This window comes from Mytilus californianus, unplaced genomic scaffold (genome assembly GCF_021869535.1).
Source record: "Mytilus californianus isolate M0D057914Y unplaced genomic scaffold, xbMytCali1.0.p SCAF_2, whole genome shotgun sequence".
NCBI classification, from domain to species: domain Eukaryota; kingdom Metazoa; phylum Mollusca; class Bivalvia; order Mytilida; family Mytilidae; genus Mytilus; species Mytilus californianus.
This window is the reverse complement of record NW_026262668.1, coordinates 36,553,191-36,580,463: the sequence shown is the minus strand read 5'-3', so window position 1 is coordinate 36,580,463 and position 27,273 is coordinate 36,553,191. Positions and strand designations below refer to the sequence as shown.

The 27,273-nt window shown below is 32.2% G+C and overlaps 1 protein-coding gene across 3 annotated transcripts; it reads left to right on the top strand.

Moving 5' to 3' along the window:
- The first annotated feature begins 631 nt into the window (after positions 1–631).
- LOC127729823 (cyclin-H-like) lies at positions 632–26,177 on the top strand. Of its 3 annotated transcripts, none has more exons than XM_052237741.1 (10): positions 632–730; positions 7,118–7,253; positions 8,222–8,344; positions 9,841–9,914; positions 11,271–11,472; positions 13,731–13,900; positions 17,844–17,914; positions 18,862–18,973; positions 22,119–22,194; positions 25,622–26,177. In XM_052237741.1, the coding sequence occupies exons 2-10, from the start codon at positions 7,134–7,136 to the stop codon at positions 25,664–25,666; spliced, it is 993 nt and encodes a 330-aa protein (XP_052093701.1). In that variant the 5' UTR covers positions 632–730; positions 7,118–7,133; the 3' UTR covers positions 25,667–26,177. The 3 variants fall into 3 exon arrangements, with proteins under 3 accessions (XP_052093701.1, XP_052093702.1, XP_052093703.1); XM_052237742.1 differs by having other exon boundaries at positions 632–751; XM_052237743.1 differs by lacking the exon at positions 632–730 and adding an exon at positions 782–803.
- The last annotated feature ends 1,096 nt before the right edge of the window (positions 26,178–27,273 follow it).

Here is a 27,273-nt window from a genome sequence, read left to right as displayed (position 1 = left end):
ACACAGGAATTTAATAAAGTAAAAAGATAAAGCTGTTCGGCTAAAGACGCCAAACGTTATCCGTTATAAGTACCCGACAAAATACGTAAACTACAAAACCAGAGGACAAAAACAAAAGACAGTGTATATCAGGGTAGCGCCTGCATGACGTCTGACTAATTAGTAGCATGTAGAATGGGGCTAAATAGTGAAATATGAGTTTAAGATAAATATTCCTAAAGTAATGAACATAGACACACACTCCATTATCTTGTATGTTATAAGAGCATAAACCTGAAGCACGGGGAGGCACTCTACTGTCTGGATTACTCAGTTTTAAGAATAATGGATTCTAGCGGGAGGACATGTCATTAATATATGGAGTGTGCGATAAAAGAAATCTAAGCGTGTCGGTCTATAGTTCTAAGCAGGGTCTATCTCATTTTATCAAATGTAACTCGTTCTCGTTATGTCATAACTCAACTTCCAAGCAAGGATGGAAGCTTAATTCAGCTCATTTAACTTGTGGTTATTCCAAGTTTTGACCTACGACGGTACTGTATAGGAATGCGTCCAAAATATGTGCTCCTTATAACGGAGGAAGTTTGAGATTTCTATTTGGTCAAAACTGAAAGAATTATAATCGTTTCTTTCCCCAGTCTCAGGTAAAACACTTTCCGATTTTTTAAAATAACTTTTTAGATGTTAGTGTAAAAGCTATGCAGTAATTATACCTGGCCAGTCTTTACAAGTACGTTTACAGATTGGAAGGGTAATGTTAGAGTATCGAATTTGCACCGGATGAAAAGGCGACGAAAATCTAGGTTTACTTAGAAATAGAACCTAAACAACTCTGTTTTTTTCATCGTCATAAATTATTTCAAAATCAAATGAAAATATTTAGAGATATACGAAATGGTCGAATTATATAAAAAACAACATGCATTAAAAGCACGGAATTTTGTCAAATGTACGATGAACTGCAACAACTTTTTTGTTTGCATCTTTCATGTCTTTGTTAAATTTATTTGTTATTTGTTTGAATTATTTAAAATTTTATAGTCAGTTGTGATGTGTGTCTGATGTTTATATATTTACACAGGTTTAACTGCTAGATATGAATTATTGTGACATTAGGTTCCTACATGTATTATGTCTGTTTGGGTTGCTCACTCAATATTCAATACAATGGAACTATAAACAACTGTCATACAACAGGTTGGGAACAAACCCTCTACATGGTGTTTTTACCTGTATAGAGGGATAATCCTTCTATTGAGGGATAAAATTATCCCTCTATAGAGGGGTATTTTTGTTTAGACTGGATTTAAAGCAAAATAGGGCAGATTGACATTTTCTTGTTATGTTGGCTATAATCTATAGCATTGTATGCATCAATAAATGCACTTTATTAAAAATTGGGATGCCCATATTTTTTGCTAAAGTGACAGAACTTGAAATCTATTGTATAGCTATCTGAGCACCTGATCAACAACAAAAGGGACAGTTGACCTTTAAATTTTATGTTAAATCTAACAATAGAAATTCTGTTCAGTGAGGCATAACTGAGTAGAATTTACCTGATCATCACAGCTTTCAATTATGATGAACAATAGATTGTATATTCAGTCAGTTTAGCAGTAAACTGGGCATGTACAAATTAAATTAAGTACATCAATTGATGCATACAATACAATAGATTATAGCCAATATAACTAGAAAATGCCAATCTGCCCTTTTTTGCTTTAAATCCAGTCTAAACAAAAATACCCCTCTATATGTCTAATATTTGATTTTGTCAGTTTTTATGAATTTCCCCTTTTAGCATTTTAGAATTTACCTTGGAGTTTGGTATTTTTGTTACACTTTTTAAGAAGTCTTCGAATTTCTGATCAGAATTGTTTCCTGTATTTAGAAGTGAAATATACGTTTGGTTTTATCGGCTTATTTCCTTCATTGTCCTTTGAATAAGAAAACAATTGAAAAGTCAAAACTTAGGATTTGCTTATTTGAAGTGCCCTTAATTGGATGAATACAGCTATCAAAACATTTCATTTCAGGGGCGTAACTACCTCCTTAATGAAGTGGAATCACAAATCTATCTGTGGGTAGGGGGACCAGGGGGCCAAACCCCCCGTAAGCTCCGCATATATAGCGTTTCAAAACAATCACAACCGTAATAAGACTTGAACATTTTTGTTGTAGTTTTCTGGTCAACTATTGTTTAACTTCGAGTCCAATAAGGACAAAACATTTTCGTTTGCGTTTTTTGTACGCTGTGAGAGCTTTTAAAATCACAGAGATTTGTTCTACATGCTAGTATTTGTATGAATGTATAAATGTAGTATAGATGTATAAAAAACAAACAATAAACAGAAACACAATACTATATGTGGAGTTTCTGTTAGCAACAATCAATCTTTTCAATTTCAAACTTGAAGTATATTAAATTTGGTTAGAAAAAAGGAACCCGAAACGACATTTCTGCCTAACAGCAATGCATCAATAACTTTCTCAATTTCAATTTCCCAATGTTTTCCCAATGTTTGTATGTGTGAAGGATGGACAGACCTGCGGCTTTTTTCACAAAAAATCTTAAGAGTAAAATAACTCGTAAGTCATACACATTTCAGTATAACTTACGATCAATTTTAATCGTAAGATTTTTTGTGAAAAGAGTCGCTGAAAGTCTTTCTGTATGCATTGTAGAGCGGACATAAGCATAGGCGGATCCAGGGGGGCCCAGGCCCCCCTTTTGTGGGAAAAATTTGGTTGATTATATAGGGAATCACCGAAGCATGACTGGAGTGGGCCCCCCCTTAGGTCAGTCAGCAGGCCCCCCTTTATGAAAAGTTCTGGATCCGCCACTGATAAGTTTTCACTCTTCTCATTTTGCTAAAACTTCTCTCTGCTGTTGCTGTTGTCACCGGCATTGTTACTAGAATCAGCTGACAAATGTTAGTATTTGGATATAGGTCACTGTTTGTCATTGGCAGAGTTTCAGAAATACTGGATGGCTTTGGGTTCACTGCTATATCCCACCTTGCAAACCATACGTCTCAAATAAGATACCCGCTCTTCGTTAGAAACCAATCTGCGTGTAAGTTCTTGTATTAGGTGATCAAGAAATGGTAGAAACATTGCAGTTTCATGTACTGACTGGGCGTTTCAGCTGATACATTTACGCGATGTCGCTGTCTACCAGCACCTCTCAGCATCGTAGGAACCTCTTCCACAGTATCTGCTTCTTTCTCTCTCTCTCTTTTTTTTTCTTTGTGAAAACGACGTGGATGCACGTGCTGCCGTGCCTCCGGGTAGCTACGCCCTGCATTTGATTAATAATAATAATAATAATATTTTATTCAATAAAATATCAAGCATATAAGTTTTACAATACACAATATACAATACATAAAGACATATACTAACACATACTTGATAAAATAGAGCATTTGGTGAGTATAGTAACTTTTGTGTACGGAAAAAATTGGCTGATATTTTATCAGGGATAACCCATAAAGATCTGAAGCTTGTTTCCAATGGGGTCCGTTCATGTAAACCTCTTATAATTTCCACATACAAAAATGATAATACACAAATTAATCTGACATAAAACTTAATATAAAACTAATTTAAATAAAAAACAAATTTAATAATATAAAAAGCAGTCAGATGAAGCCGCACTATAACTTTTGGTCAAGTACTCTTGAAGGCTTATTTTGAATTCATTTATTTTTTTTATTTTTCTAACATTAATTAGTAACATATTCCAATCTTGTATACCATTATAATAAAAATTATCTTTTTGTTGACTCTTAACTGGTGGAACCCAGAAGTTATATTCACTATTTCTTGTGAAATGATAATGACAATGTCTCAGCTTTGTAAAATTTGTATACATATTATAACTAGGACAATGATGGTAATAAATATTATGAACATGGTTTAATCTCAGTTGTTTAACACTATTTTCAATATTAACATAACCAATACTATTGAAAAGTAACAATTCGTTAATTGTATCCAAGAAAGTTAAAGCCAGTCAAGCTTGACATACAATTCTATGTCCTGATTAAAAGATCTGTGACGTTTGCAAATATCAATTATCCTATAAAAATCATTTTGAAACAATATTTTAACCTCTTAATACATTTCTGTTGGAGAAAATAAAAATTAAGAATGTAAAAGCTTTAAATCAAATCAGTATGTTCTAGATATTGCACTAGAATTAAACACTAACTTCTGTCTATTTATCTGCCTCCTGTGTATAGGAGCACATTAGCTATAATTGATTTCTAATTATAGCTGGGGTTTATGACATTCATTAATAAAAAGTAGTGTGAATAAAACAATAAGACTGGCATTGCTTTAGAAATATATTTAATTAATGATAAATATTTATATGATAATTAATAAATACAAAAGTGAATATTTGTAGGAAACTGGTACATGTATATGTTATAATACATGTGTATAAATAAACATCTAATTTATACTAAAATTCAACCAAAAAAAAGTAAGTATGCGTTATGACCTGACATTTTCTTCCTTAATGCAGGTCATGACCTGCATTTTCATTTTCACAAGTTGACAGGTATGCAATGTGTTATTTTTATAAGAATCATGCTCTCACTGGTTACACTTGATAAACAAAAGACAAAAACTGTCCAAATAGATGCATTTTGGGTACCCTCACATTATGGGTCAAAAGTTGAAAAACTCATATGCCTTTTCATAGGCCTAACTTGCCAATACACTACAGCCATAATCATGATAATGAGCTTCCATTGCAACAGAGATGACTGACTTGCTTACACATTGTTGTACAATTAGCTTTCAGCAGTTCAGACTAATCTTATAAATTTTTATAAATATGATAGTGGATATATTGCTTTAAAATACACCTGTGACGTAAATCTTTTGTTCAAACTCTCCATTATTTTTCAGGAATGGAGAGTTATTTTCTATTGTCCATCTTTATTGGATGTTTTGCCCTTTAGGTATTTCCATGGGCACTTTCTTAAAAAGTGTTCACCCATGGAAATAGTTCTAAAAGATGTAACACGATATTGAATAAAGATGAAAACTTACTAAAACGGCTGATATTAAATGGATTTTTTTTTAATTGGGATGACCTTGTAGTAATACAATGAACAGCAGATATCTCATTATCAATAAACAGCTTTTATTTGCGAGTCGTAATCCCATTGTATAATATAGTATCGTGTTCACTAAAATCCTCAATATTATCCACAATTTGTTTTCCGATGCAAATCTTGGCTAAATTTCTGTCACGGATAGTATCCAAGCAGGTTAAAATGAATATTTTCCATTGAGTGCCATTCCTCTTCTGTGCATCTACAAAATATCAAATGTGTTAACTCAGTTTGATTCTTTTGTAATATTGAACACATTAACATTATGAAATAAGGAAAATTAGAGAAACATATATTTCACTTATAGATTTGTTTTTAATTTTACCGTTTAAATATCATTTGCCTGAAATTTAAAGTGTTGTATTTTGATTTTGTACAGCAAAAATCATTTGTTCCATTTTGATATGTACATTTAAAAAAAGAAATATTACTCAGATAGTTTCTACAATAATATTGTGGTTAAATAGAATAAATAGTTCAAGAAACTGAAATGGCCAAAATGGCGTATTCGGTATATTATTTGATTTTTCGTTGTTATAATTTGAATATGGTACTAATGAATAGAATTTGAAGGGAATGGATAACATTTGAATAAGGCTTGTGTAAAATATTGGGCAGGATTTTTATTCAATTTTCAACAAAAACACGTAACACAATCTAATTCCTTCACTGTTGTTATATGTCCAGTGGCAAATATAACAGTTATATTTTTTTCGTTGTTATGAGCAAAGGGACCGAAAAATAAATATTGGATTATGCATGAAACATGAAACACTGTTTTTTTGTTTAATTTTATTTGATCTAATAGAATGGTTTGAAATATAGAATCATATTTTGTTTCAGATATGACTTCAAATCAAGTGCACCCTTATAAGTTAAATAACCTAGACTAGAGTGTAACATACCTGGAAATTCACATGGCCTTATTTTTATATAAGTACTACTATATGAAAGAATGCTTGCAGTAACTGAAAGCTCTTAATCAGCATGATCAGCTGAGATAAAAATCATTTCATCTTATACTCAATCAAATATTGGCTACTGTTGTACATATGTGCACCCTATTAAATTCCATAGTCAATCTTATGTAATGCTCAGAATTTATTTATGCAGAGAATTCTAATATTTATAAGAAAAATGAATAAACATTTTATAATTTGCAGTTTTAATTTAAACTAAAATCAAATGTATTAAATTAATTGATTGTTATACCAAAAATCACAAAATTTAACAACAATGACATAAGTTAATACATTATATTACCATAACTATAGGCGAATGCAGTGGGGCCTGGGGGGCCCGTGCCCCCTTTTTGAGGGAAAAATGTGGTTGATTATATAGGGAATCACTGAAGCATGACTGTAGCGGGCCCCCTCTTATGGCAGTCAGTGGGCCCCCTCTTATAAAAAGTACTGGATCCGCCACTGATAACTGTCAATAATTATAAAAATAAAAAGATGTGGAATGATCGCCAATGAGACAACTCTCCACCAGAGACCAAATGACATAGAAACTTACAACTATAGGTCACAGTACAGCCTTCAAACCCATACCACATATTAAGGTATAAAATCCCCAAAATGACAAATGTAAAACAATTCAAACAAGAAAACTAAAGGCTTGATTTATGCACAAAACAATGAACGAGGAACAAATATGATATTCAGCAACAATCAACAACCACTGCATTACAGGCTCCTGACTTTGGACAGGCACATACAGAATGTGGCTGGGTTATTTAAACATGCTTGCTGATGCCAAACCTTCCCCCTAACCTGGGACTGTTGTGTAACAGTATGACATAAGAACAAACAATAAAAATCAGTTGAAATGGGCTTAACTCATCAGATCGATACAAGGCACATAAAAACCCTAACACAAACACAAAGTACTAAGTACAGATCTGATTACATTTTGCAACACATAGCCAGTATACATGGTATAACTATATTCACTTTTTACTGGTATATATTTTTTTTCAGATCCAACTGAGAGAGAATGTTTTCTACTAGTACACAGAAAAAACATTGGACATTTACAGGCGAAACACAGATCACACAAAATAAAAAAGATACTAATCATAAATATGTAAATAAACATGGTGGTGCTAACCTTGATGTAAGTAAAGCCTATTCCAAAAAAAATTAAGTGTGTGTTGGGGGAATCTTTTCTGATGCACACAACTGCAAAATTTAATGAAAATTGGAGTATTTCCTATCTTGAAAGTCAATTGAATTCCCAACCACCCATAGATATATTATAGTAATGCCTTCCAAACACTCTTGTGATTTCTTTCTAACCACTTTTATTCTAAAATCAACCTGATATCAATAACAAGGCTGACAGGCTACAAAAGAAGTTGTGAGTCGTCATTTGAAATTTTTGCTTCTGACTGAACAAAAATTACTTTATGCAAAATTTGGTGTGATTAAATACCCTTGACTTACCGGTTGTGCCCAACAGCAAGACACCTCTTTCATGTTTGTATGTTTAAAATTTCATCTTGCCACTTGAAAAATTTGGGAAGGCAAAACAAAAAATGAGAAATATATTTTTTGTAAAATAGGATATAAACTGGATAGGCAAAATTTACAGGTAGGTATATATATATTAATAGGGGATTACTAATTAATCTAGATATATATACTAGCCTGGCAATAATTTTTTCTTGCTTTTGCTTTATTTAGGGGGAGATATAAGCTTAAAATTTAAACACTTCATGCGTTCAAAGCGCTTTTCTTGATTTACCTTCATCTGACAGGAATGCTCAAAGCCGAATATTAGAAAGCCAAGGATGTTTACGAACAGTCAAAGAGCTATATGACCAAAAAGGACCTAAAGATAATAGCCAAATCCGTCTGAGGTCAACTTTGCCGGAGGAAAAAACCTCATATTTGTACCATTTAGTTGAAAGAAGGAGAATGATTGCCAAAGACTAAAGTAATAAACATGGTGAAGTAAACAAAAATTGTGTGGTTCATTAAAAATTTAACCAAACTTTTCTACTTTTGGAGTTATTATTTGGTATTAAATGACATACAATATATTGTCCTCATGCTTTGAAAATTTTATTTATTTACTTTCAGGATGAAACTAAAGAAAAAAAATACTTAACATTTACAGAAGAGAGGATCTTAGGTCGACATTTTGAGCATGTACTCCGTGAATTTTGTAATGTCTTCCAACCTCCGATGCCAAAATATGTAATGGTAGGTGAATTCATAAAAAAAACCAACATAGTTAAACAAGCAACAACCAAAACAAATATTTCATTTCCCATTCATGGCTGACAGGATGAGAAGTTGTGATGGATTACTGTTTAATGTCCAACGGGATACTAAATGCATATTCAGGACGAGAACATGATAATGTAATATGAGTATTAATCCTGCTTTGTACTAGATGGATACGCTGAGTAGGATTTTTAATGTGCTAGTTCACAATTGCAAGGTTGCAGTCAACCTGACTCTGAGCCAAATAGCCTTTGCACTTAATCTTTAATACTGCGTGCTTAGCAGATCTAGAGAAGCAGCAAATACCAATTTTAAAGTCTGGTTTGACCCGGCTGGGGTTTAAACCCATGACCTCCCGCATTTGAGGAGAACACTCTACCGAGACTTTCGAGGAGGTAGGATGAGAAGAATAATTGCAATAATTATTGTCAAATTTGATAATATACAATTACGGTCTTTTGATGAGGTAAATATGTGGTTTTATTGACTTTTGAGAAACTGATATTCACTAAGGCCAATGGCGGAAGTGAATATAAGTTTTTCAAAAGTCAATTGAACCACATATTTACGGAAACAAAAGACCGTAATTGTTTTATTCCATATTCGGAGAGAGTATAGAGAGAAATGTATGTAATGACAATTATTTACCAAAACCAATTGTACATCAAATGATTTTAACATAATTATACACGTAAAAGCACGTGACTTTTTGCTCGGTGAATATACTTTTTCTGCAGGTGAATAATTATGCTTATTTATTCAAGATCCCATTCATATAGAAAATCCTACTAAAGTTCTATAAATATGGAATAATATTGTTTATACTTAAACAAAATATAACATGATCAGTTATTCCCTTGATTAACTTTTCATATTAAAGTAAAGGAAATAAGTAATGTCTGGGGGGGTCTATGGTTGGAGAAAAGGGGGGTTCCTTTTAGTAATGATAAAAATTGCAGCAAGAGGAGAGAGGAAAATTTGTTGAGAGGATCCTATCCTTAAATATTATATACTATTTTTTAATCATTAACTCCTTTTGTCAAAGAAAAGCCAGCTGGCTGTGTACTTTTTTCAATGGTCAATAAACTGTCTGTTTAGAGCCAAGTTGTTATGTCTTTCAAGTGAAATACAGTTTATCAAAGTAAGTGCTATACATTGTATTTGATTATGATTAATTTATACTGCGTTTTTTTGTGTGTGTTATTTTAAGAGATCATTTGCTACCATTTTAGGGTACAGCTATGTGTTATTGTAAGAGTTTTTATTTGCTACCATTTTAGGGTACAGCTATGTGTTATTTTAAGAGTTTTCATTTGCTACCATTTTAGGATACAGCTGTGTGTTATTTTAAGAGTTTTCATTTGCTACCATTTTAGGGTACAGCTATGTGTTATTTTAAGAGTTTTCATTTGCTACCATTTTAGGATACAGCTATGTGTTATTTTAAGAGTTTTCATTTGCTACCATTTTAGGGTACAGCTATGTGTTATTTTAAGAGGTTTTATGTAAAGCATTCTGTGATGGACTATCATCCTAAAGATATCATGTAAGTATTCAGAGATTATATATATATATATGCATCTTGTAAACACAAATAAGAATCTTACTTTAAATATCAATAAAAGCAGATGTTGGGTAAATGTCAGTGAGACCACAACCTATAACAAAAATGACCAAAAAGATATCTATAAAAGGCCAACATACAGTCGTCAACAATGGACAGGTATCTATACAATACACCTTATCACTGTTTGTTGGCCATTACTGGCCATCAAAGACATTCCAAAAAAAAAATGACCAACAAGATATCTATAAAAGGCCAAAATACAGTCATCAACAATGAACAGGTATCTATACAATACACCTTATCACTATTTGTCAGCCATTACTGGCCTTCAAAGACATTCCCATAAAATTTTGACATCATAAGAGAATATTTCTGACTCAACATTGCAAATGTGAATGTTGTATGGCATCAATAGTTCGAGTGTTGCAGATTCTGAAATATCGATAAGGTATATATGTCAAGCTATAAATCATCTGTTTATAAAAGTTGTGAATAAATTTAACAATAACAATCAAAGATTTACCATTAACTGCCCATTCTCTAAATAATGGAAAACATTAAGATATAACATACAACTACTGACAAGGTTCCTGACTTGGGTCAGACACTTGAAAATGTGGCGGGGTTAAACTAGTGTTTTTATACTTGTAAATCAAACCTCTTATCAGTCTTTGATCTGACAATGGTTTTGCAATTTTTATGCCCCACCTAGGGGCATTATGTTTTTTGGCCTGTGCGTCCGTTCATCTGTCTGTCCGTCCGTCCGTCCGTCTGTCCCGCTTCAGGTTAAAGTTTTTGGTCAAGGTAGTTTTTGATGAAGTTGAAGTCCAATCAACTTGAAACTTAGTACACATGTTCCCTATGATATGATCTTTCTAATTTTAATGCCAAATGAGAGTTTTGACCCCCAATTTCACGGTCCACTGAACATAGAAAATGATAGTGCGAGTGGGGCATCCGTGTACTATGGACACATTCTTGTTCTATCTCCATTAATTGTAAGCTCTAGATCTATAGCAAATATTAGTCTTTATATTTGCATAACTTTTATGCACTTTTAAGTTTTATGAGTTATGTCTATCAATCACAGAGAAGAAATTGGTAAATAAACCTTGTAGAGGCTTTACCAGTTTTTGTCACTTTAAGTTAGAAGAAACTTATCAAGCTTTAATTGAGTACTGCCATAGGAGATAATTTTATGGCCTTGAAAAGTTGTGGAAATGGCTAAAACATGTTCACAACTTTTCTGATTTATGTTTTGAAGATGGACATTTGTTTATCAAGCCGGTATTACAGAAGTAAATGCTTTATTGAAAAGTTAATTTTTTTTTTCAGGTTGACATGTGTTTATTTAGCCAGTAAAGTAGAGGAATTCAATGTTTCTATCACACAGTTTGTAGGAAATTTAAAAGGAGATAGAGACAAGTTCACCAATATAATTCTAAGTTTTGAACTAATGTTAATGAAGAAATTACATTACCATTTGACTGTACATAACCCCTATAGACCTCTGGAAGGTCTTATTATAGACCTCAAGGTTAGTGATTTTATCAAAGGGAACTGTGGATTCTTTTTCTTTTTTTTTTTCGTTTCAGGGGCCAAATAATGCCTCTAAAGGTGGTACCAAAGACCTTGACTAAAATTAATTCGGCTCGTTTAATTTTCATAAAATTTTGGCAAAATATTGACTTTGACCCTTTGACAAAAATATAAAAATTTCAGAAAACTTGAACCACACACTTTATCAGAAAAAAATCATTGGATATATAGCAAACACTAATATTGATCATTGAGAAGCTTAATATTTCCTTAACATTAGAATGTGATTAAAACGTTCAGCTGATTTTTAAAGAGTTATCTCCCTATAGTGTTATGTACCACCTTAATTATAACCATACCTCCTCATTTACTTGTAAAAAAGATACAAATTCAATAGAGCTTTGTATGTAGAATTTGGTAAAACTGATAAATCAAGTATCCACTAGTACTACAGTACAATATTTCTCAATGAAATTTGACAGACAGACAGACAGACAGACAGACAGACAGACAGACAGACAGACAGACAGACAGACAGACAGACAGACAGACAGACAGACAGACAGACAGACAGACAGACAGACAGACAGACAGACAGACAGACAGACAGACAGACAGACAGACAGACAGACAGACAGACAGACAGACAGACAGACAGACAGACAGACAGACAGACAGACAGACAGACAGACAGACAGACAGACAGACAGACAGACAGACAGACAGACAGACAGACAGACAGACAGACAGACAGACAGACAGACAGACAGACAGACAGACAGACAGACAATGAAATTTGACAGACAGACATACAGACAGACAGACAGACAGACAGACAGACAGACAGACAATGAAATTTGACAGACAGACAGACAGACAGACAGACAGACAGACAGACACAGACAGACAGACAGACAGACAGACAGACTGACTGACTCTGACTGACTGACTGAACTTTTTCAACTGATTTTTATAGTTTGTTCTTATGTTGTGCTGTTACACCACTGTCCAAGGTTAGGGAGAAGGTTGAGTACACTAACAAACATTATATTTTTCATGTCAGGGCCTTCTATAGCCGACTAAACAGTATGGGTTTTTCTCATTGTTGAAGGCTGTACGGTTGCCTATAATTGATTACATCCACTTCATTTGAACTTTGATGGATAGTTGTCTCATTGGCAACGATACCTCATCTCCTTATTTTCATATAACACAAGCCTCACCAAATCTGTTTGTAAACTTAGATAAAAAGGAGGCAAAAAAAGTTCCTGTTCCAGTAATGGCAGATGTCATGTTGCTCTGACATGATAAAACATTTGAAATGCTTAAATCCACTCACTTTATTTGGATAGTTGTCTCATTTGCAATCATACCTCGTATCTCCTTATTTTAAATTATGCACAAAATAATGGACTGTTTCCTATAAGTATGTTAAAAAAAAATATGTGATTTTCCAGTTAGAAATATTATTTTAAAACTTTTAATTATCATCAGATTTTAGTGCTTACTGGTACTCCTGCGGTAAATGTTTTTTAAATGAAAAAATATAGAAATACTTTTATCTAAAAAAATGATTTTGAACTTTAAAATTTTATACCAAGGCAAATTTTTTGAAGTGGTATTTTTTATTTACAAAACTTTAATCTATGCATGCATTTTTTTATAAATAAGATTTATAAATCTTGTACTGGTAGCTACTTTGAGTAGCAAATAGCTGTGCAAATGCCAAGATGACCAATCTAACATGTTATGTTTCAATTTAGTTTACACCAAATTCCCCAATATTTTGTCACGTTCCATCAGGGGTTGTCTCACATATGAGAGAACAGGCATATACCGGTAGGTGCTAAATATATAAATAACTAAAATAAAGCTGAAAGTAGACAAGGGATATTTACAAATGCAAATTTTAAAAAATTGAATAAAACTGAATGTAATTAATCTGAGATGAATTCTCTTTTGTTGAAGTCAAGATATCAATGCGTAGGCATGCTGTTTGAGCTGGCATGGTCAACAATATATAAGTGTGTGTTTAGGTCAGTTTAAGGGAACCACTTATAATAAATCAATGGTATTTGGTGTGCAGTTGTATTAGGATTGGCATATCTCATTTCCACACAGATTATTAGGCCCTGGACCTTCAGTCATGATTCATTGACTTTGAATTTCTTGTTTCAACAAATGCATTATACTATCAAAATTACATGAAAGTGAGACATATCTCAGTGTCAACAGTTTAATATATTTTATTTTCAGACAAGGTACAAATCTATAGAAAAAAGTCGTATAGAAAAGATACGCAAACTTGCTGAGGATTTCTTAGACAAGTCCTTAGCCAGTAATGTCAGCTTGGTATTTGCTCCATCACAGATTGCATTGGCAGCCATCTTAAGTAGTGCAGAAAATGACAAAGTCAGCTTAGATAGGTAAGAATGTCATTTGCAGTCATCTAAAGAAGTGCTGAGAATGTTTCTGCAAAGAATTATTGATAGTATAGTTAATAACAACTTTCTGCCGAAAATCCACAAATTTAAAGACTAGCTGTTATGCTTAATTGAAACTTACAGAAAAGCAGGTAAATTCCAATGTGACAAAATAGAAACTGAAATCAATCTAGTGGGTGTATAGAGGTTAAAAACATTGTTTTTCTTTTTTAGCCACAGGCTAGAAGGAACATTTTCATCTTTAGATTTGGACCCTGTCCTGAAATCAGCTTGACTTTTTTCGTATATTTGCAGCATTTATTATAAAGGGAAAACAGTGGTGAAGTATACGTACCAGACTAATTTTCTATTTTCTAGACCCTCCCTTAATTTTTCAGTCCTATAGGAGGGCATATTTTTCCTTACAAAAATGATGGTTTGAAATTAGCGGTCGCCCACTCGCCATTTGTTAGTGCTTTTTGATGTGGGCTCATAAATATGTTATCTTGATTGCCCACATGGTGAGTGCTCTTTGATAATTATTATTATTGAAATCGCATAATATCGAGGGCAGTTCACGGAAACTCGTATGTTTTCCTAACTGGTATCCACTCAAATGAACAATAATCTGCCAAAAACCAGTTTTAAAACTGTTACTTTTTTTTTTTCGAGGCTCAATATTCAACTGACGCAAACTTGATGTTGGGCCAGGAACACAGGTTCCGTTTTCACAACTTGATTTCATTTATGCATGTGTGTGTTAAACTCTTCTGGCTGTTCTATCTTAATAACAGCATAGAAATGTTGTGGTCTGATACATGACTCCTGAGGAAATATTCGTCTCAGATGCCTCCCAATATTCCTTTCCAAATTGCTTGTCAAACATCGTTTATTTTTGTAAATTTTCCTTTGTCCGCCATTGAAATATATTTGAACCAATGAACAGACATGGACAAATTATGAACTAAATCTGTATTCTAACAATAGTGACTTGAGACAGACGGCTGACAAAAGAATAAAGATCATAAAAGTGAAAAATATACATTCCACATGCATTAATAGACATTTTGTTGGATCCCATTAGTTAAATATATATCAATGCAAATGCATTGTTTCAATTTATTGAATAAAATTGCTTAAATTTGTAAAATTTATATATCTTTTATATAATTCAATTCAATTCAATTCAAGAAAGTAAATGTTTCAAGAGTCCCCTGTCTTCAGGTCTATAGTCTGTTTTAAAAAGGAAACTTAGCCTAGGTGTCCCAAAATTTGTATTGAGAATCATATTTTCTGTAAATTTTGTGGGCTATTAAGATTTACTGTGGGCCCCAAAAGCTATTTTACTCAAGGTCTTCTCTGGAACCATTATCAGAAAATCCTTTCAGTTATTATCTGAGTACCAGTAGTACTGTTATCAAACACTCTAATGATCATTGAAAGGTTATGTAGAACTATACCTATCTGCAAGATCATTGTTAATACCAGAAAAAAAATGTATTGGGGGGTTAGAGGGCAGTTTGTTTCAGCACCTGTCACCCAGACAATTGTAATTGAGAATCACAGTGCATTATAGTGTGAAAAGTTGCTCTAATACCCATCACCAATATATTATTAATAGTAAAGTGCCTTCTAACCCCCAATATAGAAATAAAGAGATGAGGTATCATTGCCAATAAGACAGCTATCCACCAAAGTTCAAATAAAGTGGATGTAAGCAATTATAGGCAATCATACAGCCTTCAACAATGAGAAAAACCCATACTGTATAGTTGGCTATAAAAGGCAATAATTCAATTGAGAAAAATAATGGCCTAATTTATATAACCAAAACAATAAACGAAAAACAAATATGACAGACATGAACCAACGACAATAACTGAACTACAGACTCCTGACTTGGGACAGGCACATAAAGAATGTTGCAGGGTTAAACATGTTTGTGAGCGCTCAACCCTCCCCCTAACCTGGGACAGTGGTGTAACAGCACAACATAAGATCAAACTATAAAATTAGTTGAAAAAGGCTTAAATCATACATTTTTTTCTGGAATAGCCCTATGCTAACATATGTTCTAATGCCAAAATACTGAATAGCACAAATTCACAGTATTTTTTGGTAACAATATTTTAAGTTATCATACTGTAGCTCAAGGATCCAGAAATTTTTCCAGACAATTTCGGTCATTTTGAGATGTTTGAAAAGTTGGTGCCCCTTTTCAAATTGTCGATATCAACTTGACTATATTCACAGCATCAACGAACATGACGAACTTGTATTGCTGTTTCATCGCATTTACTAAGTAAATGTCTTACCATTACCATGAAGGACAGTTTAGGGAAGGCAACAGTCTAAAATTGAAATGATTTTATTGACTCAAAATGGTTAATTTCTCAGACATTGCTTACGTTTCTTTCGGTTTGACAAAAGTTAAAACCGGAAGTTTGCAATATTTTAAAGTACGAATAATTCCGGATTCATTTCCGGGGTTTGTTTTGTTTATCAAATTGACAGGAAATCACCGGCTTTTTATGGCTTTTTTATTTTATTACCTTTAAAAGTGTTTGAATATAACAGATAATAGTTGCACTCGTTTAATTTAGCATGAAATCAATTTTCATTTTACGATTAAATATTAAATTTGCTGAAGACAATTTCACGCATGTGTATTACATAGTAAATAAAGCACATGTGTTACTCATGAAAAAATACTTTTTTCTACGTAAATTTAGATTTAATTTTTAAATCAGAATTGATGACAGTTTTTGATGAAAAGTAAATAAATAATGAATACACTTGTCAGAGAACTTTAATGTTTTAAAGATATTATTCTGAGCTTGTGATCACTGTCAGGTGTGAATTAAAACCACAGGTAAACAGTGATTAGCGATCATTAGCCAATGTTTCCCGGAGGCATTGATATAGATATTAGGAGGGCCCTCAGGATTATCAAACTACTGTAGTGGCAGTTTTATTACAGGAAAGGGATTATAAACAAAAACAAGTGATCACAAGTGCAAAATGGCGATTACGAAATCCGATTTAAAACATTGAGTCAATGAAATGACCGAAATTACTTCTGTAAAAAAATAAAATTTGTCCTAAATTCCAATTACTCGTTTAGGACAAATAGTTTCATCTTAGGACGTGACTGGTAAATATGACCGTTTCCGGACCCTTGCTGTAGCTATCAAAAAAAAATTATTTTCCACAATGTACTTTAGTGTAAAAAAAAGTCACATTTTGAAAGAGGACATCATATTATTTTGCTTTGAAAATATTTTAGTAATATGAATAATTAGCCTGCTTGTTTGTGCTGATATCACAAAGAAAAATCAAAAGGAAAAATACACTGATATATGGTAAGACAGGTCTTTGAAACTGGTACTGTACTGCACTATTATTTTTGTATTTTGTCTCCATGCTTTATACTTAAAAAGTATTACAAAAATACTGAGCTCAAAGGTAAATTCAAAAAGGGAGAGTCCATAAAAACATACAAAATCAAACTGTATCAACCAACAGAACAAGTTGTAAACTACTGTCACATTCCTACTTGATAGAGGACTTTTCCAACAAAAATGGTGGGTCAAACATTGTTATATAGCTTGCTAAACCTCCTATTTGTAGGACAGTTGTTTATAGTTCCATTATATTGACAAATTTGGTTGAGCAAGCCAAACAGACATAATAGGTTGATGTTACAATAATTGGGATCCAGCAGTCAAAACTATGTAAACTATACATCACAGACATACAACACAACTTACTAAAAAATCAAACAAACATACAAATAAATCTACAAAAGACCCAACAAAAAAAATGTAGAAGTTGATGGAAATTTGACAAAATCGTCAACAAAAAAGTTTTTGTAGTTGATAGTAGATACCATATTTAGTAAACACTTTCTTGATAAAGTAAAATATAAATAAATGTTTTGTTACAGTTACATGTCTGATGTGTTGTTGGCTGGAGCTGCACCTGAGGATGTCAAGAAAACAGTCTACCAGATAAAACGTGGGTATAATTGATAAGTTTTATCATAATGAAAGGCTGTATTATTTATTAATAGAGGGATTTCATCTCCACAAAGAATTACTAATTTAGTACTCACTGATTTTACAGAGTCATGATTGAGTACTCATGCAGAATAATATCTACAAAATGGAAACACAATCATATGCATAATACACAAAGTTGGTTTCAGATGGAGTTTTAATCCTCTACGTTTTTATCTGGAACTAGGAATTAAATACCATAATTAATGGCTCATTTACCACATGGTTTAATTAATAAAATAAGTAAACAATAGGCTTATCAATAATTTGATATACACCTATTGAATATCTATAATTACAAAGTCAAACCAGGTCAAAGAAAACTATTTACAAAGGCGTGATGATAAGAAGTCACTAACAGTCACCACAGGTTACTGGTTGCAACAATTTGTTCTTATTGAGAAATTTGATCTTGTCAACCACTACTTAGGGCATTTTTGCATATTTGTTACTTCAGATGAAAAATATTTACTCTGACCGTACCTAAAACATGTAACGAAAAGTATTAAGATGGAATGCTGAGTAAAGGATCCATCTACAGTCATCTGTCCCTTTGACCTTCTATTTATCTGGAAGAGCATCTTTTTCCTTTGTCAGTTTTGTATTATATAATGTAAGTGATACATGTTAGAAAAACTACCTTTGATAGAAGGCAATAAGTTTATTCAGAACTATGATCCTCTAGATTTGAAAATTTTGACCCTTTTTAGAAATCTCTTTTCTTGACAACTTAATTTATCTGCATGTAACTTTGTACATTGCTAAATCCTAATATAGAGATTTGCATTAAAAATTGATGATTTTTGTAAGCTGTGCCATAACTTTAGTCATTTTTACTTTTGCAAGGTCATTAGACAAAGATCTGTTTGAAAGGATCAAGTTCTTTGTTTACTTTTATTGACACAGGTATAAGATATATGGTCAGTACACAAGAACCTGTTCAGAAGGATCAAGTTGGACCAATACAGAGGAAGTTAGAGCATTGTAGAAACCAGGAAAATAATCCTGACAGTGAAATGTAAGCATGCAAACTTTTAAGTTTTGCAAAAGTGATGAATATAGAAGTATAGTCAAATCTTGGTAGGTCAGAAGTCAAAGGGACCTGGCATAACTAGTGGATTTATTCAAGTTTCAAGGAATCTGAGGTCAAGAGTTACATACTATATAATTTAGAAGTCCTCATGGAACTAGACAAATCTTGAAAATTGTATGCATACAACTTTCTCTTTAGCTGCAGTTTGGTTAATTTTAATTATAATCTTAAATGATTCTATTTTTCAATTATATTAAATTAGAATACTGTAAATTCAGTAATTATTGCAAGGTTTTTATGAATGCAAATATTGAAACTGGGTGAAAATCGCAATTATAAAAACTCGCATTACAATATCCAATACATATAACTAAGCAGATTTTCCTATACTCACAATAATTAATTTTGCATTTTTGTCCTTTCTCCAAAAATTGCAATAGTAAATGCACACAATAATTTCTGAATTTCCAGCATTTTTTCATCTGTAATTGAAGTTTGTGCTGTTATTATCTCGGATAAAGTGTGTTCAACAAATACAACTTACTGTTTGGTCAGGTACAAGTAAACTAACCATAAACATGCTATTCATTTTATGTACAAAAATGTTGATTGACAGGGTATTGATATTAATTTAGTAAACTCATTTGGATGTCCACTGAATTAATCTATTTTGATATTTGATTTAACTATTTTAATATTTCTAACTTTAAATATTTTTTTCTTCCAAATTTATTTGCTCTTCAAACTTGTAACATTGAGGTTACTGGTTACTTATTCTATTTTTTTTTAATTATTGGACATACATTTGAGTTAAGGGCGTATGATACAGTTACAGGAGAGGTAATGACATTGCTAGCATAAAATGTTATTTTCGCGTTGTCAAACTGTGACATATTGGGAAAAGATGCATTTTTTCGACTGATTTTTATCATTCAAACTGATTTAACTTGAAAAAGAGTTCATGGACCCCTCTTTTTAAAATGACTTTTGGTTTGATTACGTATGAAGATTATTTGTACCAATTTTCATGAAAAAGTCAACATTGAAATTTTATAAAATGCTGTTTTTTTGCTAAAATCCTGAAACTTTGATAAAAATTAATTATTTCCAAAGAACTGTTATACAAATCTAAAGCATACTTATGTAAAGAAGATTTTCCAAATGTTTTTACAAAAATCTGCTTGTGTTTATCTTTTGAAACAAAAAAGTTAGGTAGAAATGTAAAAAAAACCTAAATTTTGAGTAAATGTCTAAAATTTCGACCCCAATTATCTCTTAAAGTAGCACATGAAGGTATATTTTTTATTACATATTTGAATTGCTTAGGTGAAAAAAAGCTTATTTGCAAATTTTCGTCAAAAATTCATCAGTGGATCGAAACTGTATCGTATGCCCTTAACAAATATTATAATCAGAGGTAAAATGCATTTGAAATTTGGAAATCTTTTAAACATGTAAAAAGGATTGACACTTTGACTTTACTTATAAGCTTGTCAGACTTAGATTTAACTGTGCATGTAATAAATGTAAAATCATCTCTTTGAAAATTTTACGGATGCCATCATAAGATGGTTGACTGTTATATGGAATATCTGTTTCTCAGATGACAACAAATATGTTCCAATTGTTGTAACCAAATTAGACTTATCACAGGGTTTGTACTTACATGAGCAATACAATTAGGCATTTGAAAATGGAAATCTTTTAAAAGGATTGACACTTTGACTTTACTTAGCTAGACAGACTTAGATTTAGCTGTGCATGTAATGCATGTAAAGTCATCCCTTTGAAAATTTTACGGATGCCATGGTTGACTGTTATGGAATATCTGTTTCTTAGATGACAACAAATATGTTCCAATTGTTGTTTTGTGTGCTGTTTTTTGTCTTATTGTCATTTTTCGCCATGGCATTGTCAGTTTGTTTTAGACTTATGAGTGTGAATATCCCTTTGGTATCCTTGCCTCTCATTTAATGACAAATTGAATGAAGATTAGATATTATGGAACAGGATTAGAAACAAGATATAAAGGACTAAAACTGAAAGAAAAAAATTAGTTACATACAAGATAAGAAGTCAATACTGCTTATCATTTTAAATTTCTACCAGGAAAACTTTGCATATCTGTATATTGAGGGTTGTAAAAAGGATATCTTGATCGAAAAAGCTAGTAATCATAGTATATGTTGTCTAAGAAATATTAAAAGGGGGAAAGGGGGGAGTATGTGTCTGAGGGCATTGTTTTAACTGAAAATGTATAAAAATATTCAAAATCAAAATATTTATACGATTACACTCTATACAAATGTACTTCATTAGGCAGATATTTTCAAAAGAATCTCCACCAATCAAGTTTTGGTAAGATTCCCTTTTGAAACTCTCTCCTATACAAGCATTTCTGGGAATGTAACATACCCCCAATTAAGACCTAATGATATCAGAAAATATTGTTATAATAAGAAGTACATTAATTCATGATCAAGTTAAATGCTGAGTACTGAAACCTGAAAGAATTATTAGGATAAAATTTAACTTTCAATAGTGTAAAATAGTCACTAACTAAAACCTTAAAATAATTGACCATCTGTCTCACAAACAGTCATTTTCTGCATCAATACTTGCAGCTTACAACATTAGAAGTATAGCATAGAAATATATGAATTTTAAAAATGTAATGTGTAGGAATAAAAATAACTGGATTAGAAACATGTAATCATATTTAATGCTATTACTATTTTTCAGACACATGAAATTTATAAAGTATTGGTTTCATTTTTTACAGCACTGGGTTGATACCCCTGCTGGTGGACTATCAATCTGAGAGGGTATCATCAGCTCAGTAGTCAGTACTTCTGTACTGACATAATTTATAACAAACTTTTGTTAAATTGTCTGTTTATAAATTTATCAATTATTAAGAAAGGTTTCAACTCCCTCAGGCAAAGTTGACCTTAGATGGATTTAGCTATCATTATTAGGCCCTTTTTTGGTCATACAGCTCTTCAACTGTTTTAGTCCTTATTCATTCTTGACTTTCAAATATTTGGCTTTGAGTGTTCCTGATGAAGATAAATTCAGAGAAGCGCTTTGTTTGCATCAAATTTATAAAGTGTTGTATTCATTTTTTCAGTTATAAAAGAAAGCTTCAGGAAATGTTAGATGATGAAGATGAGATACAATCACAGAAAAGAATGAGGATTGAGGAAGTAAGTTTGTTGTGGTCAAAGATTGGACGTATGCTATACTGCTGTCCATCCGTCTGTCCGTTCTTCCATTCATCTGTTTGTTGGTATGTCCTTCTGCACATTGATACAATTTCGGGTTAAAAATTTTCAGACATCAATGTTGTCAAACTTTCAGGGAATCTTATAAAACTTGGACATAAGCTTTTTAGGATTAAAAGACTTGACCACCGCAAAATTTTGAATTTATTTTCTATTTTTCCATATTTTGCTGATAACAGGACATTTTTTTGCAGTTTTATCATCTGGGGTTAAAGTTTTTGACATCAATAACTCGGTTAAACCTTCATAGAATTTTATGAAACTTTAGCAGAAGCCTTTTTTGTCTTGCTTAACGGAGTCAAAAAGCGAGACATAGGTATGCAGTTTGCGGCGGTGGCGTCAACAATGTATTAGTTTGTGATAAGGTCTAGTTTATGGTGAACCACAAGTGGTAGGTCAATCAAATTTGGTTTCAAGGCTTCCAAAACGGTCATATATGCCGGACATTTGTATAATGTCCGGTAAAAGTCCGGCTGGGCAAAGCATGAAAGGGTCATCTACTTTTTAGTTTTCAAGGCTTTAAGAGACGGTCATTTTAACATAATTCGCGATCTCTTTGACCCAACGTTTTGCCTTTAACAGCCACACATTTCCGGTCATAAAAGTGACATGATCATTGAGTACTATCAAAACAACCCCTACTTTAATACCTTCTCATTTTAATCAAGGCTAATTAGTTGTCAAACAGCTGAAATTTACCTGTTCAGGTGACAGGTAAACTATTTTGAACCGGACATTGATCGGTCTATTCAAAGCTATTTTCTTACATTTCAGTGGTTTGCATCTAATTAATTTAGTCAAAAAGATTTAAATCATCAGAAATACGTTTACAAATATGACTTGATGAAAAAATTAAAAAGTTGAAAATGAAAAATCGTCATTACCACGTTGTTTGAACCTAGAGACATGTCTCTGTTTGAACTAGTACACGTGTGCGCATGTGCGCAGGTGTGAAATTTAATTATGCATCCTAATTTCTTCAAAAAATGCTTAAATTGTCATTGATACCTTTATCTCACGTTTATTTTGAATATTTTCTTGAAGAAATAACGTAGAAAGAGCTACTTCCACTCCTTCACGCTTTGCAAACATACACGGAATTTACATATCCGTCTCTGGTCCATGTTTCCTGTTTTACCATTGTCAAGATAACATACGGTATAAAAACGAAAGCAAAGTTTTTGACAACGTTATTTTGCACAAATAAAGAGTCTAAGGCAGATATAAGTACGCTGATGTTGCACACTTCGAATGACGCACTGCAAATTTTACAGTTTACGTCAGAACTTCGATTTTGAATCAAAGAAAGTTTAATATCGTTTTTTTTTAATGTCAATCATTGGGATGGCCAACTCGGCAACTGATTACCATAATTGCCTTTTGTTTATTTAGTCTTAAGGGATTAAAATCGGGATAATATATAAAATGTCTGGCTGGCTAAAAATAATTTTGGAAGCCCTGTTTGGTATACAGTTATATTAGCATTGGCACATCTCATTTCCATGGAGATTATTTGGCCCTGCCCCCTCAGTAATGGTCTATTGACTTTGAAACTTTTGCTTATTTTACATGTATTAGTTTGTGATTAGGTCAGTTTATGGGGAATCATTAGTGGTAGGTCATGATATTTGGTATACAGTTGTATTAGCATTGGCACATCTCATTTCCATGGAGATTATTTGGCCCTGCCCCCTCAGTCATGGTCTATTGACTTTGAAATTTTTGCTTATTTTACATGTATTAGTTTGTGATTAAGTCAGTTTATGAGGAACCAATAGTGGTAGGTCAATGATATTTGGTATGCAGTTGTATAAGCATTGGCATATCTCATTTCCATGGAGATTATTTGGCTCAGCCCCCTTAGTCATGGTCTATTGACTTCGAAAATTTTGCTTAGTTAACATGTATTAGTTTGTGATTAGGTCAGTTCAAGGGGAACCATTAGCAGTAGGCCAATGTTAATTGGTATTCAGTTGTTTAAGCATTAGCACATCTCATTTCAATGGAGAATATTTGGCCCCATCCCCTCAGTCATGGCCTATTGACTTTGAAACTTTTGCTTAGTTTACATGTTTTAGTTTGTGATAAGATCAGTTTAAGATGAACTGCTTATGTTAAGTCAATTATATTTGGTATGCAAATTTATTGGCATTTGTAAGTATCGTTTCCATTGAGATTATATAACTCCACCCCCTCTTCATGGTTCATTGACTTTGAAACTTTTACATAGTTTACAAGTTAATGTTTGTGTTTAGGTTTGTTTAAAGGGAACAACTTATAATAAGTCAATGATATTTGGTATGCAGTTGTATTAGCATTGGTGCATCTCATTTACATGGAGATGGTTTAGCCATGTACCTCAGTCATGGTTCATTGACTTTGAATATTAGCCTAACTTGTTAAGTATTGCCATTTTAATTTCAACATTTGCATAATCAAAATTACAAAAAAGTGAGACATATCTCTGTGATAACAGTTTATTGGGTTTAATATTGCATTCATGCAATCAAATCTTTATGGGCTGGCTTGATAGCTAATAATTTTCCAAACTTTATAACTACTATTGAGATGAAAAAATTACAGTGCATTCAGCACAAAATTCTATACCTCTTATCCATGAACATTTTAAGTAATTTATCGACGAAATATATACTCAGAAATTCAAGTTACAAAATATTTTTTGTAAGTGTAAAAACATACTTGTCAAGAAAATATCAAAAATTGTGCATGGTGTTTGAATCTAGTATGTGTTCTAAAATATCAATGTTGTCATTGTTAAAGTAATGTTTAGAATTGGAGTTATCTACCTTTGTCCATAATTGTAGTTGAACCTTCCAATGCTTATATTAATGCAATGCATTTTTAGTTCCCACTGCAAAACAAATGGAATTTTTACCCTTCAGTGATCACAAGCACTTTGATAATGTCAAAAATCAATTTTTTTAAATCAGTGGTTAATGACATGAAAGTAGCAATTAACATGTTACATTTCTGTGCAACTTTTGACCTTTTACTGCTGATATTTTTTGATTATTTTTTTGAGTTGTATACAAAAAACCATCAATAAATATTTAACATTCCTTTCATGAATATAGGGGTTTGATGGTTTTTCATTTTACATATTTTTTATTATCCGTCTGCTGTTTAGTCTGCCATCAATTTTGCCACATGTTATCAAAATTATTACATGTTTACATTAAATATGTAATTAAGAAACAATCACATGATATATATTAGCCAATAAAAACATAGAATTAAAAAAAGACACATATTCTTTATTGGTATTAAGACTGCAGTATGTAATTAACATATCTGGTCAGTTTTTAAACATTTTTACTTTTTATTGCAGGCAGAAAAAAAGGCAGAACAGGAATTAGTTTTAGGTGTGATATGATGAACACGTGGTGTGATTTGGACAGACTTTAATTACACTAAGTGCTCAGCAGTTGCAAACAGATATCCAGTGTGCTTGTTTAAACAAATGATTAATAATTATAATTGACAGTCTGAATAAAAAACTTTAAAAAAAAAGTAAAAATTAGATGTTTTTTGTATAATTCTGAAAATGCAAAGTAACATTATCAACAACCATTTATTTTATGTTACCATTCAGGTCAGACAAAAAGAAAGGAATTTTATCACTTGGCAAAATGTCTTCAAAATGTCATTTAAAATATGCAGTTATTGTTTATTTCTCCACTGAAGGATATGGGAACAATAAGTGTTAGCCTTGTCCTTTGGTCCTTTCACTCATTCTGTTTTGTTTCAAAGATTTATGTTCCCCTTGACCAAGCAGTTTGAGGAACCATTTCTTGTGAATCAGTTTTATCATCATAGAATATTGTTGCTGGTGTAACAACAAATGAGACTTTAATTTTCCAGTAAATTTTCAGTTTACAATTTAATTTTGTTTTATTTCCAATCAGTCAAAACCTGCCAAAATATTGATAATGGTTACTGCTTACTTTTTATTTTAAGCTCACCTGACCTTACTAGCCATGTGAGCTATTGCTATCACTTGGCGTTGGTTGATGGGGTAAACAACTTAAAAAAAAATCTTCCCTTCTGAATCCACTGGACCAATTTTGCTAACATCTTATGTAATACAATCCATCTTAGCTTATAGGACAATTTTACTAGACATGATTTTCAATTATAAGAAGACATATTGGCTGTGTTTCCCTCGGTTTTGGTTTGTGACCCTTTGTGTATACTACTGTTGCCTTTATTGGCACTCTTATAAATAGTAAGTGCTGACAAATACTTTAATAATGATTAATAGCTTGACATATTGTATAGACACCTGTATATTGTTGAAGACTGTACTTTCGTCATCCGAGACGGTCTCATAGATATATAGTGATGATATACTCCACATCTCAATTTATTTAAAAGTAAGGGAGCAACCATTTAACTTTAAGGGGGGGGGGGGGTTGTTTATGGTTTTTTGGGGAAAATCCGGATTCAGAATTTTTTTTTTGTCATCTGCTTGACCACAATATTTTTTTTCATCAAATTGGGGATCAGAATATTTCTTTAGGAAAAAACCATAACCCCCCCCCTTGAAGTTAAATGGTCATTCCCTAAGTACTTAATTTTCTCACATTTTGTGAAATACAATCTATCCTCAGATACCAATATTTACAGAAGTCCACTATAAGTAATGAACTTCTGATACTACTTATATCAATACATGAATACTCATCTTTTAAATAAATTGTAAAAAAAACATTCTGCAATAACTTCAAAGGCAAATGAGCAAAATGTGTGAATGTTAACATTTTTACAGAACTGTGACACGTAGATGTGTAGATATTAAAGAGTCTGCCATTAGAAAAGACTGTTTATCCTTTAAGGAGATTTCATCTAAAGCAAAAATTAAAATCAAATTCTCGTATAGTTGAAAAAAAATTCAATAAACTTATTCATGTCAAAACCTTCTAACAGTTACAAAAGAAATGTTTTGTAAGTCGATCTAGTTCTCTATGATTATATATGTAG